We start from the raw sequence: 16,843 nt of genomic DNA, 5'->3' as shown, positions 1-16,843 counted from the left end.
CGGTGTCGCTTAGGAACGCTTAGCTAGTAGCACATCATTATGGAGTTCACCCAGTCCCTTTCACATCTGCCACCAATACGACTTAACGACGTAGAACGACTTGCTGACAAGTGGTCCCTTACTTCAAGATCGAAGCTTGATAAAGGCTACAAGTTCTTCGTTGAAGGTTACCTGTTTGATTATGAAGGTTATGAGCTGACGAGTTTCTGTTTTGCAGCCTCTTTTTAATATTACTGCTGTTTGTATCGACCGTAAGATAAGAGTCAGTAATGTATTAATGGCTAATGCTGCGCCCTTTCTCCCAATCACTGTATTGAAACAGTCTCAAGTGTAGTTAACGGTGAGGTGACAGTGAGAGGGCGATGTTACAGGTCCATGAAGAAAAATGAGGAGGCTCATCGGCTTCAGGTTTCTCAGATAAACAGTTCTCTAACATTATGATAAGATAGGTTAAGATAGATAAGTTTTCTTTTTGTTGTGTTTTGCTGCGGTTGCAGATTTAATAAGAATGATTCCACAATGTTCCACTGTGGATCAGTTTGTTTCTCAGTCTGAGCTCTGATTTTGTATCATTAAACTTAATACACAACGAAATTCTTACAAACCGATGTGGGTTGTTGACGGCAATAAAGACTGGGAAAGATTCTGTGATAACTGAAAATGTTCAAATTTTCGATAAGTGTTGGCACTACTTGTCAAAGGTTTCAGAACAGCCAATTTTTCTTAATAAAAAAAAGAAATTGGGTTTTGAAAATTGTGTACAGTAGTTTATAATGAAACGCAGAAAAAATGTTTTGTAAGTACAGCACTAATTGCTATGTCTCTATGAACAGGTTACACTAGACTCTGCAGAGGTTCCTGTGGTACTCAATCACATGTCATGTTCCTGCTCTGCTGGGAAAGCACTATGTAATCACATAGTAGCACTTCTTTTTCAAAGTGCTCACTATGTTACCATGGGCTTTAAGACAGTGCCATTGCCTCTGTCATGCACCAGCGCACTGCAGACCTGGCACCGGCCTAGGACACAGGTCAGACATTATTTGTTACACTGATGCAGAACTTTGCAGTTTGTATTGACTTTTGACAATGTATTGTTCATCATTATTATATCACAGGGAATTGTACCAGAGGCCACCAATGATATGGCGGTGTGTAAACCAGCGGCTAAGAAAAAAACAAGTGTCAGAGCTGGTGTGAAGTGCACACTGTACCGAGCCTATGATGGTGAGTCTGAATGAGCCCCCGCCTGTACTAGAGCACAAAGACTTTAGTGCATTTCTAAAATAATACAAACATAAAAGTGATTATTATTTGTTACTTTTTATATAGACTTTCAGTGGATATTTTTTTATTTGTATTAGAAGCATGTACGAGACTGGATGAGTGTGGTTGTCTTTTTTAGTGAAAAAGATAAGGTGGCATTTAATGAAATCTAAACTTGACATATCTCACTTTCATGCCAGGGCCTATTCCGGATCCTCACGTCATGGCCAGTGCTGAGAAACTGAAAGACATCCGTCCACAACCAGGGATTTGCAAATTGCTGCACGGGCTTGAGGGCCTTAATTTGGTGGACTCTAAATTTGGCCCTGTGCCATTTGGGTCTGTGCTTTCTTACCAGTGCCCTCTAGAATTAAGTAGAGATATTATTAAACACCCTGGTGCCAGTGAGTTTCCTCAGTTGCCTATTGAAGGTTACAACTTTAAATTTCCCATTGATTTTGAGCCCAACTACATACAACAATGTCATTTGGACAGCCTGATTGTGTCAGAGGAGATGTCTGCTGCTATTGAAGCAGAAACAAGAATGCAGTCAGAATGCCAGCTGTGGAGCCAGGTACGCAAACCCCGACTGACAGCCAGCAGATTCCGTGAAATATGCCATGTTCGTGGGGAGTTGTCTGCCAAGGCTTTGGCAACCCGCATTCTGAGAGGAACTCCTCAGACAGCTGCTATGAGAAGAGGGTTGGATCTGGAACCTGAGATACTGAGGCAATATTCTGATTTTTGTGATGTCTCTCTGAAACAATGCGGGGTCATCATCCACCCTGATTCACCTCACCTTGCAGCCAGCCCGGATGCTAAAGTCTTCTGCCCAACAGAAGCACCACCATTTGGTCTTGCTGAGGTTAAGAGTTGCGATGTTGAAAATGTTACCCAAGTTAAACACCTGATCACAGTTAAAGGCCAGGCCTGCCTTAAGAAGAGCCACAAATACTACTATCAGGTTCAAGGCCAACTCGCCTTAAGCGGACTTCAGTGGTGTGACTTCATTACAGATACCCGCACTGACTTCACAGTTGAGAGAATCTTTAGGGATGAGGAGATTATCCACTCAATGCGACAGAAGCTTGATCATTTCTATTATAACATCTACATGGATGTCTTCTTAAGTTATAAAACATAAGGCAGAATTTTATGTGTAAATAGTGTTAAGGTAAATGTGGAAGGTGAACCTTTGACATTTTTTTCTTTAACTGCAAATTAACTTGTCATATACTGTATATCTCCTATGTACTGAAACACACATTTTGAAAAGGATTGTGATGTAAATGTCGACATGTTTTTCTTTAACTGCAAATGAACTTAATTGTGTTATATACTGTATATCTATGTATTGAAATACAAATTTTGAAAAGGATTGCGATGTTGTAAATGCTCTTACCAAAATCAAAAAGGATTGGAAGCAGTTGCTTGCAAACATATATTTAATAGTTCCATCAGTGCCATGACACATAAGCACATAACATGGTTAATAGTTGGATATTTTTACAATATATCACATTAGGTTCATTAATAGCTATGAAAAAGTTATTACCCTTAACAAAAACATACAGTATAACATTAGATCAATTAAATTACCAACAAAGTTAATTCATATTTACATTTTTTTGTACATACAATACAGTAATATAAAAGTACTTCTATTTACAGCCCATCTAGCTTACTCAGGAAATATACAACTTCCAGTTGACAAAAACATCAGACTGGTTTGTCTCCTTTAATGTCAAGAGGTCCCTGATAGTTCGACATGAGGCAGCAGATGGCCCACAGCTGATTCACTGAACCCACTGTGGAAAGAGGAACAAGCCCATCCCAGATATGGTACTCCTTCACCCTCCGTATGGCCCTCTCGACTAAAATCCTCAGCCGGGCGATGGCCTGGGTCTTAAGAGTGTCCTCCCTGCTGAGCTGAGGAGATTTTTACGGGAAGATACGGGAATTTCTGTTTGTTGTTTGAACAAAATGGTACACTGCAATAGCATCTTCTCGAAGATTGTGCCATGCTTCGGTGTTGGATGGGATACTGTTGTGATACAGACACCGGGAGAAAAGAAACAGCTAAATTAACATTCAGCTTTGACCAGGAATCAATATTTATCTAGCTATCATGCACAACAGTATTTGAATAGGTGAGTTACTATACATTCATGAATAAACTAACTGCCTAACAAAGGGTTAGATAGCTAGCTAAGTAAACTTGTTACATTACAGCCAGGCAGCAATGTAACGCTACCTTTTAACGTTATCGGTATCTGGTACTAAGTTGTTGTTAGCTAACGTTAGCCCACTTTTAAGTAACTAAGGCAGTGAACAATTATGAATTAACAATAACGTTAGCAAGTTACAAACCATTGCATATACGTAAACATTATTACTCTTAACTTTACTAATTTAACTTAAACGTACCTCAGAAGAGAAGTCTCAGGTTACGGGCGAACGGAAGTGAAGTTAACCTGCTACGCGGAATGGCGGAAGTTAGATGACGTCATCGTGAAAAGGGCCTATTAGCGCTTTTGCAGATTTTGTTTCCCAGTTCAGCACGACACAGAAATGCACGATTAACTGCGTTGAATATCCACCAGGTGGCGGCAGATGAGCGCTATGAAATAAGGTGCATGTAAACATGCATCAGATTAAAACGTTCCTGGAAATTACTGTGATATTTTATCATTTAACCCTTACAAAAAAAGATTGCAGTTTTGAAACTGCAATAAAAGCGCAGTAACTGCAGTCGACTGTGGTATTTTGGACGAAGTAATTGCAGAATAACTGCAGTGTACTGCAGTTGAACTGCAGTTATACTGCGAAATTACTGAAGTAAAAGAAAACGTGTTATTTTGGACGCAGTATTTGCAACATACTGCAGTTATATTGGATTCTATCTGCAGTTGTACTGCAGTGTACTGCACTCTGACTGCAATATTTGTTTGTAAGGGAATCACCTGTTGAACAATTAAGATACTGCGTATGGGGAGAGAGAGAGATTTGTCAATTTGGCTTTTTACCAAATTACTGTATGACAGACCATGTATTCACCCTGCACACCGTAATTGACAAACAAACAAACCAAAACAAAGGCAAAGTCTTCTCATGCTTTGTTGATTTCAAAAAAGCTTTTGACTCAATTTGGTACGAGGGTCTGCTATACAAATTGATGGAAAGCGGTGTTGGGGGAAAAACATACATTATAAAATCCATGTAAAAAAAATCCATGTAAACAAACAGTGTGCGGTTAAAATTGGCAAAAATCATACACAAAAAATGTATGCACGCATGACTGTAAGTCGCTTTGGATAAAAGCATCTGCTAAATAGCATATTATTTATTATAATTATTTAATCACACACATTTCTTTCCACAGGGCCGTGAGGTGAGACAGATGCAGCTTGAGCCCCACCCTCTTCAACATTTATATCAACGAATTGGCGAGGACACTAGAACAGTCTGCAGCACCCGGCATCACCCTACTAGAATCTGAAGTCAAATGTCTACTGTTTGCTGATAATCTGGTGCTTCTGTCTCCATCCAAGTAGGGCCTACAGCAGCACCTAGATCTTCTGCACAGATTCTGTCAGACCTGGGCTTTGACAGTAAATCTCAGTAAGACAAAAATAAGGTTCCAAAAAAGGTCCAGTTGCCAGGACCACAAATACAAATTCCTTGTAGACACCATTGCCCTACAGCACACAAAAAACTATACATACCTTGGCCTAAACATCAGCGCCACAGGTAACTTCCACAAAGCTGTGAACGATCTGAGAGACAAGGCAAGAAGGGCCTTCTACGCCATCAAAAGGAACATACAATTCGACATACCAATTAGGATCTGGCTAAAAATTCTTGAGCAGAGCAGAATTAGGCCGATACCCGCTAAATTATTCAATTCTACAACCACCTAAAAGGAAGCGATTCCCAAACCTTCCATAACAAAGCCATCACCTACAGAGAGATGAACCTGGAGAATAGTCCCCTAAGCAAGCTGGTCCTGGGGCTCTGTTCACAAACACAAACAGACCCCACAGAGCCCCAGGACAGCAACACAATTAGAACCAACCAAATCATGAGAAAACAAAAAGATAATTACTTGACACATTGGAAAGAATTAACAAAAAAACAGCGCAAACTAGAATGCTATTTGGCCCTAAACAGAGAGTACACAGTGGCAGAATACCTGACCACTGTGACTGACCCAAGCTTAAGGAAATCTTTGACTATGTACAGACTCAGTGAGCATAGTCTTGCTATTGAGAAAGGCCGCTGTAGGCAGACCAGGCTCTCAAGAGAAGACAGGCTATGTGCACACTGCCCACAAAATGAGATGGAAACTGAGCTGCACTTCCTAACCTCCTGCCAAATCTATGACCATATTAGAGACACATATTTCCCTCAGATTACACAGACCCACAAAGAATTCGAAAACAATTCAATTTTGATAAACTCCCATATCTATTGGGTGAAATACCACAGCAGTAAGATGTGTGACCTGTTGCCACAAGAAAAGGGCAACCAGTGAAGAACAAACACCATTGTAAATACAACCCATATTTATGTTTATTTATTTTCCCATTTGTACTTTAACTATTTGCACATTGTTACAACACTGTATATAGACATAATGACATTTGAAATGTCTTTATTCTTTTGGAACTTCTGAGTGTAATGTTTACTGTTAATATTTATTGTTTATTTCACTTTTGTTTACTATCTACTTCACTTGCTTTGGCAATGTTTACACACGTTTCCCATGCCAATAAAGCCCTTCAATTGACATTGAATTGAGAGAGAGAGAGAGAGAGAGGGAGCGAGAGAGAGAGAGAGAGAGAGAGAGAGTGAGGGAGGGAGAGAGAGTGAGGGAGGGAGCGAGAGAGGGAGAGAGAGAGAGGGAGAGAGAGAGAGAGAACAAACTACCTGTGTGCTGCCAGTAGGGAGGGAGAGAGAGTGAGGGAGGGAGCGAGAGAGGGAGAGAGGGAGCGAGAGAGAGGGAGGGAGCGAGAGAGAGGGAGGGAGCGAGAGAGAGAGAGAGAGAGTGAGGGAGGGAGCGAGAGTGAGGGAGGGAGCGAGAGAGGGAGAGAGAGAGAGAGAGAGAGATAGAGAGAGAGAGAGAGAGAGAGAGAGAGAGAGAGAGGGAGAGAGAGTGAGGGAGGGAGGGAGAGAGGGAGAGAGAGTGAGGGAGGGAGCGAGAGAGGGAGAGAGAGAGAGAGAGAGAGGGAGAGAGAGAGAGAGAACAAACTACCTGTGTGCTGCCAGTAGGGAGGGAGAGAGAGTGAGGGAGGGAGCGAGAGAGGGAGAGAGGGAGCGAGAGAGAGGGAGGGAGCGAGAGAGAGGGAGGGAGCGAGAGAGAGAGAGAGAGTGAGGGAGGGAGCGAGAGTGAGGGAGGGAGCGAGAGAGGGGGAGAGAGAGAGAGAGAGAGAGAGAGATAGAGAGAGAGAGAGAGAGAGAGAGTGAGGGAGGGAGGGAGAGAGAGTGAGGGAGGGAGGGAGAGAGGGAGAGAGAGAGAGAGAGAGAGAGAGAGAACTAACTACCTGTGTGCTGCCAGTAGGGAGGGAGAGAGAGAAAGGAGTTGTAAGGACGCTCTATCACTCCCATTGTGCTGTTAACCACAGGTCGACCTGGGAAACTTTACAAATACACACACATGCACACACTCTTCACATCCGGAAACCCAACACACTGCTGCCACTTCGTGTGTGTGTTACATCATGCCTGTTCACCTTGACCCTGGATCCAGTCCAGTTGGTTTGTTTATTCTAAAAGATGAATCCTCTCATTTATCAACACAGTCCACACAGAGCTCTATAGCCCCCCCTCTACCCTGCCCGTGATCCTGACAAAACCACACAAGCTCATTAATGATGGTCACATTTAATAACACAAACACAAATGTATTTAATGAATAAGTAAAGGAATAGAAGGTGCTCAACCAAAATTCATGAGAGCATTTGGAAGGAATAGGAACACATCAATAGGAACTTAACGAATGTCACGTTATGATAAATGTACTGGACTGGGTGTATTTGAAAAGACCAATGAACTGAGTCCCTATTCAGAGGGAGGCTCGTCTGTTGGTCTCCAGAGCAGTTATTTCCTCAAGGAAGTAGAAGCTGTCCCTATCCACTGATCTAGGGTCATGTCTACGGTATTACATCCCCCTAATGGTTAGGACTGGGGAGTAAAGTAATCTGGTCCTAGATCTGTGATTAGGGGCGACTTCTACCACTGCTGTCATACCCCATCAGGCCTGATCTGGCAAAGCTCCTCATTAAAACTGATTTCAGAGGACAGAACCATAAATCTCATAATCTCATCTGAGCTTCAGCTTGCCTGACCTCACTCACAGCCAAAAACTGATCCAAGTCTTACCGGCTTCAGCTGCTTTCACTTACTACCTGAGAGAAGGCTTTCTCTGCATATCTCTACATCGCTGATATCTCTATGCCTATATCTCTGATATCTGTCTTCACGATGTTCTAATGTTTGATTATGATGTTTGGTATGACACTGTGTGGACAATAACTTCTCCATTTCTATGGTCAGTTTCCATTCTATTCTGTGGAACGTGGAGAGAGCTTGTCTGATAACCAGACTACACCACAACTGCTGCTAGCCCTCAAGATAAGTTTCAGCTTTACTGTTTCCTATTAAAGTACATACCTCTAGTGTGATAATACCCATACATGACAGATACCAGAGAGATGTAATCTCTCCCTCCCTCCCTCTCTCTCTCCCTCTCTCTCTCTCTCTCTCTCCCTCCCTCCCTCCCCCTCAGGGAGTGGAAACTCATGACTCATTCATTTCCCCTCTGGCCAGAGTTTCGTTACGGCAACCAGATCCAACGCTACACACACACATTACGAAAGACAGAACCAACACCTCCCACACACACTACGGCTGTGAGATCTTACACTCCACTCTGCCACAGGAAACCCAGAGAGGAATGTAGTCACTCATGACATCATCCTGCAGGCACAGAAACTGGATCTAATTAGAGGATGTCATACACACACACACACACAGACAGAAAGAACACACACAGCACACCCACACACTCCTGTAGAATCCTTCCAACTACACTGAACAAAAAAATAAACCCAACATGTAAAGTGTTGGTCCCATGTTTCATGATCTGAAATAAAATATCACAGACATTTTCCATATGCACAAAAAGCTTATTTCTCTCAAACGTTGTGCACAAATTGGCATCTTCTCGAAGATTGTGCCATGCTTCGGTGTTGGATGGGATACTGTTGTGATACAGACACCGGGAGAAAAGAAACAGCTAAATTAACATTCAGCTTTGACCAGGAATCAATATTTATCTAGCTATCATGCACAACAGTATTTGAATAGGTGAGTTACTATACATTCATGAATAAACTAACTGCCTAACAAAGGGTTAGATAGCTAGCTAAGTAAACTTGTTACATTACAGCCAGGCAGCAATGTAACGCTACCTTTTAACGTTATCGGTATCTGGTACTAAGTTGTTGTTAGCTAACGTTAGCCCACTTTTAAGTAACTAAGGCAGTGAACAATTATGAATTAACAATAACGTTAGCAAGTTACAAACCATTGCATATACGTAAACATTATTACTCTTAACTTTACTAATTTAACTTAAACGTACCTCAGAAGAGAAGTCTCAGGTTACGGGCGAACGGAAGTGAAGTTAACCTGCTACGCGGAATGGCGGAAGTTAGATGACGTCATCGTGAAAAGGGCCTATTAGCGCTTTTGCAGATTTTGTTTCCCAGTTCAGCACGACACAGAAATGCACGATTAACTGCGTTGAATATCCACCAGGTGGCGGCAGATGAGCGCTATGAAATAAGGTGCATGTAAACATGCATCAGATTAAAACGTTCCTGGAAATTACTGTGATATTTTATCATTTAACCCTTACAAAAAAAGATTGCAGTTTTGAAACTGCAATAAAAGCGCAGTAACTGCAGTCGACTGTGGTATTTTGGACGAAGTAATTGCAGAATAACTGCAGTGTACTGCAGTTGAACTGCAGTTATACTGCGAAATTACTGAAGTAAAAGAAAACGTGTTATTTTGGACGCAGTATTTGCAACATACTGCAGTTATATTGGATTCTATCTGCAGTTGTACTGCAGTGTACTGCACTCTGACTGCAATATTTGTTTGTAAGGGAATCACCTGTTGAACAATTAAGATACTGCGTATGGGGAGAGAGAGAGATTTGTCAATTTGGCTTTTTACCAAATTACTGTATGACAGACCATGTATTCACCCTGCACACCGTAATTGACAAACAAACAAACCAAAACAAAGGCAAAGTCTTCTCATGCTTTGTTGATTTCAAAAAAGCTTTTGACTCAATTTGGTACGAGGGTCTGCTATACAAATTGATGGAAAGCGGTGTTGGGGGAAAAACATACATTATAAAATCCATGTAAAAAAAATCCATGTAAACAAACAGTGCGGTTAAAATTGGCAAAAATCATACACAAAAAATGTATGCACGCATGACTGTAAGTCGCTTTGGATAAAAGCATCTGCTAAATAGCATATTATTTATTATAATTATTTAATCACACACATTTCTTTCCACAGGGCCGTGAGGTGAGACAGATGCAGCTTGAGCCCCACCCTCTTCAACATTTATATCAACGAATTGGCGAGGACACTAGAACAGTCTGCAGCACCCGGCATCACCCTACTAGAATCTGAAGTCAAATGTCTACTGTTTGCTGATAATCTGGTGCTTCTGTCTCCATCCAAGTAGGGCCTACAGCAGCACCTAGATCTTCTGCACAGATTCTGTCAGACCTGGGCTTTGACAGTAAATCTCAGTAAGACAAAAATAAGGTTCCAAAAAAGGTCCAGTTGCCAGGACCACAAATACAAATTCCTTGTAGACACCATTGCCCTACAGCACACAAAAAACTATACATACCTTGGCCTAAACATCAGCGCCACAGGTAACTTCCACAAAGCTGTGAACGATCTGAGAGACAAGGCAAGAAGGGCCTTCTACGCCATCAAAAGGAACATACAATTCGACATACCAATTAGGATCTGGCTAAAAATTCTTGAGCAGAGCAGAATTAGGCCGATACCCGCTAAATTATTCAATTCTACAACCACCTAAAAGGAAGCGATTCCCAAACCTTCCATAACAAAGCCATCACCTACAGAGAGATGAACCTGGAGAATAGTCCCCTAAGCAAGCTGGTCCTGGGGCTCTGTTCACAAACACAAACAGACCCCACAGAGCCCCAGGACAGCAACACAATTAGAACCAACCAAATCATGAGAAAACAAAAAGATAATTACTTGACACATTGGAAAGAATTAACAAAAAAACAGCGCAAACTAGAATGCTATTTGGCCCTAAACAGAGAGTACACAGTGGCAGAATACCTGACCACTGTGACTGACCCAAGCTTAAGGAAATCTTTGACTATGTACAGACTCAGTGAGCATAGTCTTGCTATTGAGAAAGGCCGCTGTAGGCAGACCAGGCTCTCAAGAGAAGACAGGCTATGTGCACACTGCCCACAAAATGAGATGGAAACTGAGCTGCACTTCCTAACCTCCTGCCAAATCTATGACCATATTAGAGACACATATTTCCCTCAGATTACACAGACCCACAAAGAATTCGAAAACAATTCAATTTTGATAAACTCCCATATCTATTGGGTGAAATACCACAGCAGTAAGATGTGTGACCTGTTGCCACAAGAAAAGGGCAACCAGTGAAGAACAAACACCATTGTAAATACAACCCATATTTATGTTTATTTATTTTCCCATTTGTACTTTAACTATTTGCACATTGTTACAACACTGTATATAGACATAATGACATTTGAAATGTCTTTATTCTTTTGGAACTTCTGAGTGTAATGTTTACTGTTAATATTTATTGTTTATTTCACTTTTGTTTACTATCTACTTCACTTGCTTTGGCAATGTTTACACACGTTTCCCATGCCAATAAAGCCCTTCAATTGACATTGAATTGAGAGAGAGAGAGAGAGAGAGAGGGAGCGAGAGAGAGAGAGAGAGAGAGAGAGAGTGAGGGAGGGAGAGAGAGTGAGGGAGGGAGCGAGAGAGGGAGAGAGAGAGAGGGAGAGAGAGAGAGAGAACAAACTACCTGTGTGCTGCCAGTAGGGAGGGAGAGAGAGTGAGGGAGGGAGCGAGAGAGGGAGAGAGGGAGCGAGAGAGAGGGAGGGAGCGAGAGAGAGGGAGGGAGCGAGAGAGAGAGAGAGAGAGTGAGGGAGGGAGCGAGAGTGAGGGAGGGAGCGAGAGAGGGAGAGAGAGAGAGAGAGAGAGATAGAGAGAGAGAGAGAGAGAGAGAGAGAGAGAGAGAGAGGGAGAGAGAGTGAGGGAGGGAGGGAGAGAGGGAGAGAGGGAGAGAGAGTGAGGGAGGGAGCGAGAGAGGGAGAGAGAGAGAGAGAGAGAGGGAGAGAGAGAGAGAGAACAAACTACCTGTGTGCTGCCAGTAGGGAGGGAGAGAGAGTGAGGGAGGGAGCGAGAGAGGGAGAGAGGGAGCGAGAGAGAGGGAGGGAGCGAGAGAGAGGGAGGGAGCGAGAGAGAGAGAGAGAGTGAGGGAGGGAGCGAGAGTGAGGGAGGGAGCGAGAGAGGGAGAGAGAGAGAGAGAGAGAGAGAGAGAGAGAGAGAGAGATAGAGAGAGAGAGAGAGAGAGAGAGTGAGGGAGGGAGGGAGAGAGAGTGAGGGAGGGAGGGAGAGAGGGAGAGAGAGAGAGAGAGAGAGAGAGAGAACTAACTACCTGTGTGCTGCCAGTAGGGAGGGAGAGAGAGAAAGGAGTTGTAAGGACGCTCTATCACTCCCATTGTGCTGTTAACCACAGGTCGACCTGGGAAACTTTACAAATACACACACATGCACACACTCTTCACATCCGGAAACCCAACACACTGCTGCCACTTCGTGTGTGTGTTACATCATGCCTGTTCACCTTGACCCTGGATCCAGTCCAGTTGGTTTGTTTATTCTAAAAGATGAATCCTCTCATTTATCAACACAGTCCACACAGAGCTCTATAGCCCCCCCTCTACCCTGCCCGTGATCCTGACAAAACCACACAAGCTCATTAATGATGGTCACATTTAATAACACAAACACAAATGTATTTAATGAATAAGTAAAGGAATAGAAGGTGCTCAACCAAAATTCATGAGAGCATTTGGAAGGAATAGGAACACATCAATAGGAACTTAACGAATGTCACGTTATGATAAATGTACTGGACTGGGTGTATTTGAAAAGACCAATGAACTGAGTCCCTATTCAGAGGGAGGCTCGTCTGTTGGTCTCCAGAGCAGTTATTTCCTCAAGGAAGTAGAAGCTGTCCCTATCCACTGATCTAGGGTCATGTCTACGGTATTACATCCCCCTAATGGTTAGGACTGGGGAGTAAAGTAATCTGGTCCTAGATCTGTGATTAGGGGCGACTTCTACCACTGCTGTCATACCCCATCAGGCCTGATCTGGCAAAGCTCCTCATTAAAACTGATTTCAGAGGACAGAACCATAAATCTCATAATCTCATCTGAGCTTCAGCTTGCCTGACCTCACTCACAGCCAAAAACTGATCCAAGTCTTACCGGCTTCAGCTGCTTTCACTTACTACCTGAGAGAAGGCTTTCTCTGCATATCTCTACATCGCTGATATCTCTATGCCTATATCTCTGATATCTGTCTTCACGATGTTCTAATGTTTGATTATGATGTTTGGTATGACACTGTGTGGACAATAACTTCTCCATTTCTATGGTCAGTTTCCATTCTATTCTGTGGAACGTGGAGAGAGCTTGTCTGATAACCAGACTACACCACAACTGCTGCTAGCCCTCAAGATAAGTTTCAGCTTTACTGTTTCCTATTAAAGTACATACCTCTAGTGTGATAATACCCATACATGACAGATACCAGAGAGATGTAATCTCTCCCTCCCTCCCTCTCTCTCTCCCTCTCTCTCTCTCTCTCCCTCCCTCCCTCCCCCTCAGGGAGTGGAAACTCATGACTCATTCATTTCCCCTCTGGCCAGAGTTTCGTTACGGCAACCAGATCCAACGCTACACACACACATTACGAAAGACAGAACCAACACCTCCCACACACACTACGGCTGTGAGATCTTACACTCCACTCTGCCACAGGAAACCCAGAGAGGAATGTAGTCACTCATGACATCATCCTGCAGGCACAGAAACTGGATCTAATTAGAGGATGTCATACACACACACACACACAGACAGAAAGAACACACACAGCACACCCACACACTCCTGTAGAATCCTTCCAACTACACTGAACAAAAAAATAAACCCAACATGTAAAGTGTTGGTCCCATGTTTCATGATCTGAAATAAAATATCACAGACATTTTCCATATGCACAAAAAGCTTATTTCTCTCAAACGTTGTGCACAAATTGGTTTACATCCCTGTTAGTGAGCATTTCTCATTTGCCAAGAGAATCCATCCACCTGACAGGTGTGGCATATCAAGAAGCTGATTAAACATCATGATCATCATGATTACACAGGTGCACCTTGTGCTGGGGACAATAAAAGGCCACTCTAAAATGTGCAGTTGTCACACAACACAATGCCACAGATGTCTCAAGTTTTGAGAGAGCGTTCAATTGGCATGCTGACTGCAGGAATGTCCACCAGAGCTGTTGCCAGATAATTGTATGTTCATTTCTCTACCATAAGCCACCTCCAACGTCATTTTAGAGCATTTGGCAGTACGTCCAACCGGCCTCACAACCACAGACCACGTGTAACCACGCCAGCCCAGGACCTCCACATCCGGCTTCTTCACCTGGGGGATCGTCGAGACCAGCCGACCGGACAGCTGATGAAACTGTGGGTTTGCACAACCAAAATATTTCTGCACAAACTGTCAGAAACCATCTCAGGGAAGCTCATCTGCGTGCTTGTCATCCTCACCAGGGTCTTGACCTGACTGCAGTTCGACGTCGTAACCGACTTCAGTGGACAAATGCTCACATTTGATGGCCACTGGCACACTGTGCTCTTCACGGATAAATCCCGGTTTCAACTGTACCGGGCAGATGGCAGACAGAGTGTATGGCGTTGTGTGGGCGAGCGGTTTGCTGATGTCAATGTTATGAACAGAGTGCCCCATGGTGGCAGAGGGGTTATGGTATGGGCAGGCATAAGCTACGAACACGTTTGCATTTTATCGATGGCAATTTGAATGCACAGAGATACCGTGACGAGATCCTGAGGCCCATTGTCGTGCCATTCATCTGCCGCCATCACCTCATGTTTCAGCATGATAATGCACGGCCACATGTCGCAAGGATCTGTACACAATTCCTGGAAGCTGAAAATGTCCCAATTCTTCCATGGCCTGCATACTCACCAGACACGTCACCCATTGAGCATGTTTGGGATGCTCTGGATCGACGTGTATGACAGCGTGTTCCAGTTCCCGCCAATATCCAGCAACTTCGCACAGCCATTGAAGAGGAGTGGGACAACATTCCACAGGCCACAATCAACAGCCTGATCAACTCTATGCGAAGGAGATGTGTCGCACTGCATGAGGCAAATGGTGGTCACACTAGATACTTTTTAAAAAGGTATCTGTGACCAACAGATGCATATCTGTATTTCCAGGCATGTGAAATCCATAGATTGGGGCCTATTGAATTTTTCAATTGACTGATTTCCTTATATGAAATGCAACTCATTAAAATCTTTGAAAATACTGCATGTTGCGCTTATATTTTTGTTCAGTGTATATAAAGACCTGCCCCTATCACTGTCGCTATGGGAATGCCTTTTGAACCCAAGGCGAGTTCAAAGGGCATGCTGCTATCAGCTGCATCAATAATGTGCGGACAGAATCACACTACTGTGATCTGGATAAATTTCCACTTGAACAGGGTACACTACAACGTTGTACTTGCTAGGGAAAGGATACATTTCCTTTTGAACAGAGTCCACTACAACTTTGTACTTGTTGAACAGACGTGTATTGTCACACATTGTTTAGACCTGATGTGCTGATAAATGCATGATGTTGAGACTGATTGCTCTTCTTGGAACAATGCCATTGATTACACCATAAGCTTACCTTGGGGAACAATAAAGTTATTGAATTCAATTCAGTACAGCTATAGATACTGCACATGAACTATATGGAATAAAGTGAAGACAACAGAGAGGGTCAGCGTATGTAAAAACATTTATTGGTTGAGGACGTATTATAGTTTACATGGCCTTTTTACCAGGCTTGGTGGTTAATAATATTAACAGTACAGCTTCGTACTTCCTCTCCTCTTTAGTCCAGACGTGGAGCTTCACCATACAAAAACCTCCCTCCGCATGAGTGGCTTTACATTTACGTGATTCATTCACACACAGGAGTGTGTGTGTGTGTGTGTGAGATTGTGTGGAATGTGTGCGAGGGTAAACGTTTTGAGATGGCCATCGATAATAATATACAAGATTAAAAAAGATCAGAGTATTATCGACAGGGCCAGGTTATATAATAGCATGGTTTCCACCCTATGGGCCATGGTCAAAAGTAGTATACTATATAGGGAATAGGGTACCATTTGGGACACAGACATTATAGTATAGCAGACAGCATCACTCCAAATAACCTTAGTCAACCAATCACAACTCTCTATCCCACCCACAGAATCAAGGCTGGCTGGCTGGCTGGTTCACCAGATATGAATAAGAAATGAAACATGACCATAGTATTGGTCCAGACAAACAACATGATCACAACATGTGATGACTTCCTACACCTGATTACCACGTTAACAACACATAGGGCCAGTTTCCTGGACATCAGTTCTGGTCCAGGAGTAGGTTTAATGTGTGTCCAGGAGGCCAGCCTGTAATTAACCAATAAGGCCCGAGGGGGATGTGGTATATGGCCAATATACCACGGCTAAGGGCTGTTCTTACACTCGACGCAACACGGAGTACCTGGATACAGCCCTTAGCCATGATGGTATATTGGCCATATATCACAAACCCCCGAGGTGCCTTATTGCTTTTATAAACTGGTTACCTACGTAATTAGAGCAGTATAAATAAATGTTTTGTCATACCTGTGGTATACGGTCTAATATACCACGGCTGTGAGCCAATCAGCATTCAGGGCTCGAACCACACAGTATGTAATTCTCTAGGTGTCAACATCAGGCTGTATTTGGTCTGTTTTCCAGCAGGCTAGTGTTCTCAGGAGAATACAGCGGGGTTTAACACAGCATGCTTTCTTACATAATGAATAGCATGCCACAGCTAGGACCCTGTTTCAGAGCACTCAGTGTGTGGTGTGGTGTAGTGTGTAACTCTCGCATTGCCATGTCATTCCTTCACACCGACACTGCTCCTCTGACGGCCATCTTGTCTTGTTCATCACCGTCAGCAACAACAGCCCAGCAGAGAGAAGGAACATAGTGCACATCAAATGATGACATTGTGCACATAACATGACACTGTGCACACGAATGACAGAATATATATATATAATCAACCCACATGCTGTTTTCTGTCTAATCTGTT

At 43.1% G+C, this 16,843-nt stretch overlaps 1 protein-coding gene and 1 long non-coding RNA gene across 2 annotated transcripts; one reads left to right on the top strand and one right to left on the bottom strand.

The window, feature by feature from the left end:
- The first annotated feature begins 20 nt into the window (after positions 1-20).
- Positions 21-2,644, top strand: LOC311119708 (uncharacterized protein). Its single transcript, XM_084194372.1, has 4 exons — positions 21-187; positions 834-1,031; positions 1,119-1,227; positions 1,467-2,644. Exons 1-4 carry the CDS (start codon positions 182-184, stop codon positions 2,408-2,410), a joined length of 1,257 nt encoding a protein of 418 aa, XP_084050498.1. The 5' UTR covers positions 21-181; the 3' UTR covers positions 2,411-2,644.
- Positions 2,645-2,693: 49 nt separating this feature from the next.
- LOC311119709 lies at positions 2,694-3,744 on the bottom strand. The gene is made up of 2 exons (XR_014612014.1): positions 3,694-3,744; positions 2,694-3,310 (listed from the first exon to the last, which is right to left on the bottom strand). It is a non-coding gene; the product is annotated as an uncharacterized lncRNA (long non-coding RNA).
- Positions 3,745-16,843: the final 13,099 nt, after the last annotated feature.

This window comes from Coregonus lavaretus, assembly GCF_964263955.1.
Source record: "Coregonus lavaretus genome assembly, contig: HAP1_SCAFFOLD_290, whole genome shotgun sequence".
NCBI classification, from domain to species: Eukaryota; Metazoa; Chordata; class Actinopteri; order Salmoniformes; family Salmonidae; genus Coregonus; species Coregonus lavaretus.
This window is presented reverse-complemented; position numbering and strand designations above follow the sequence as displayed.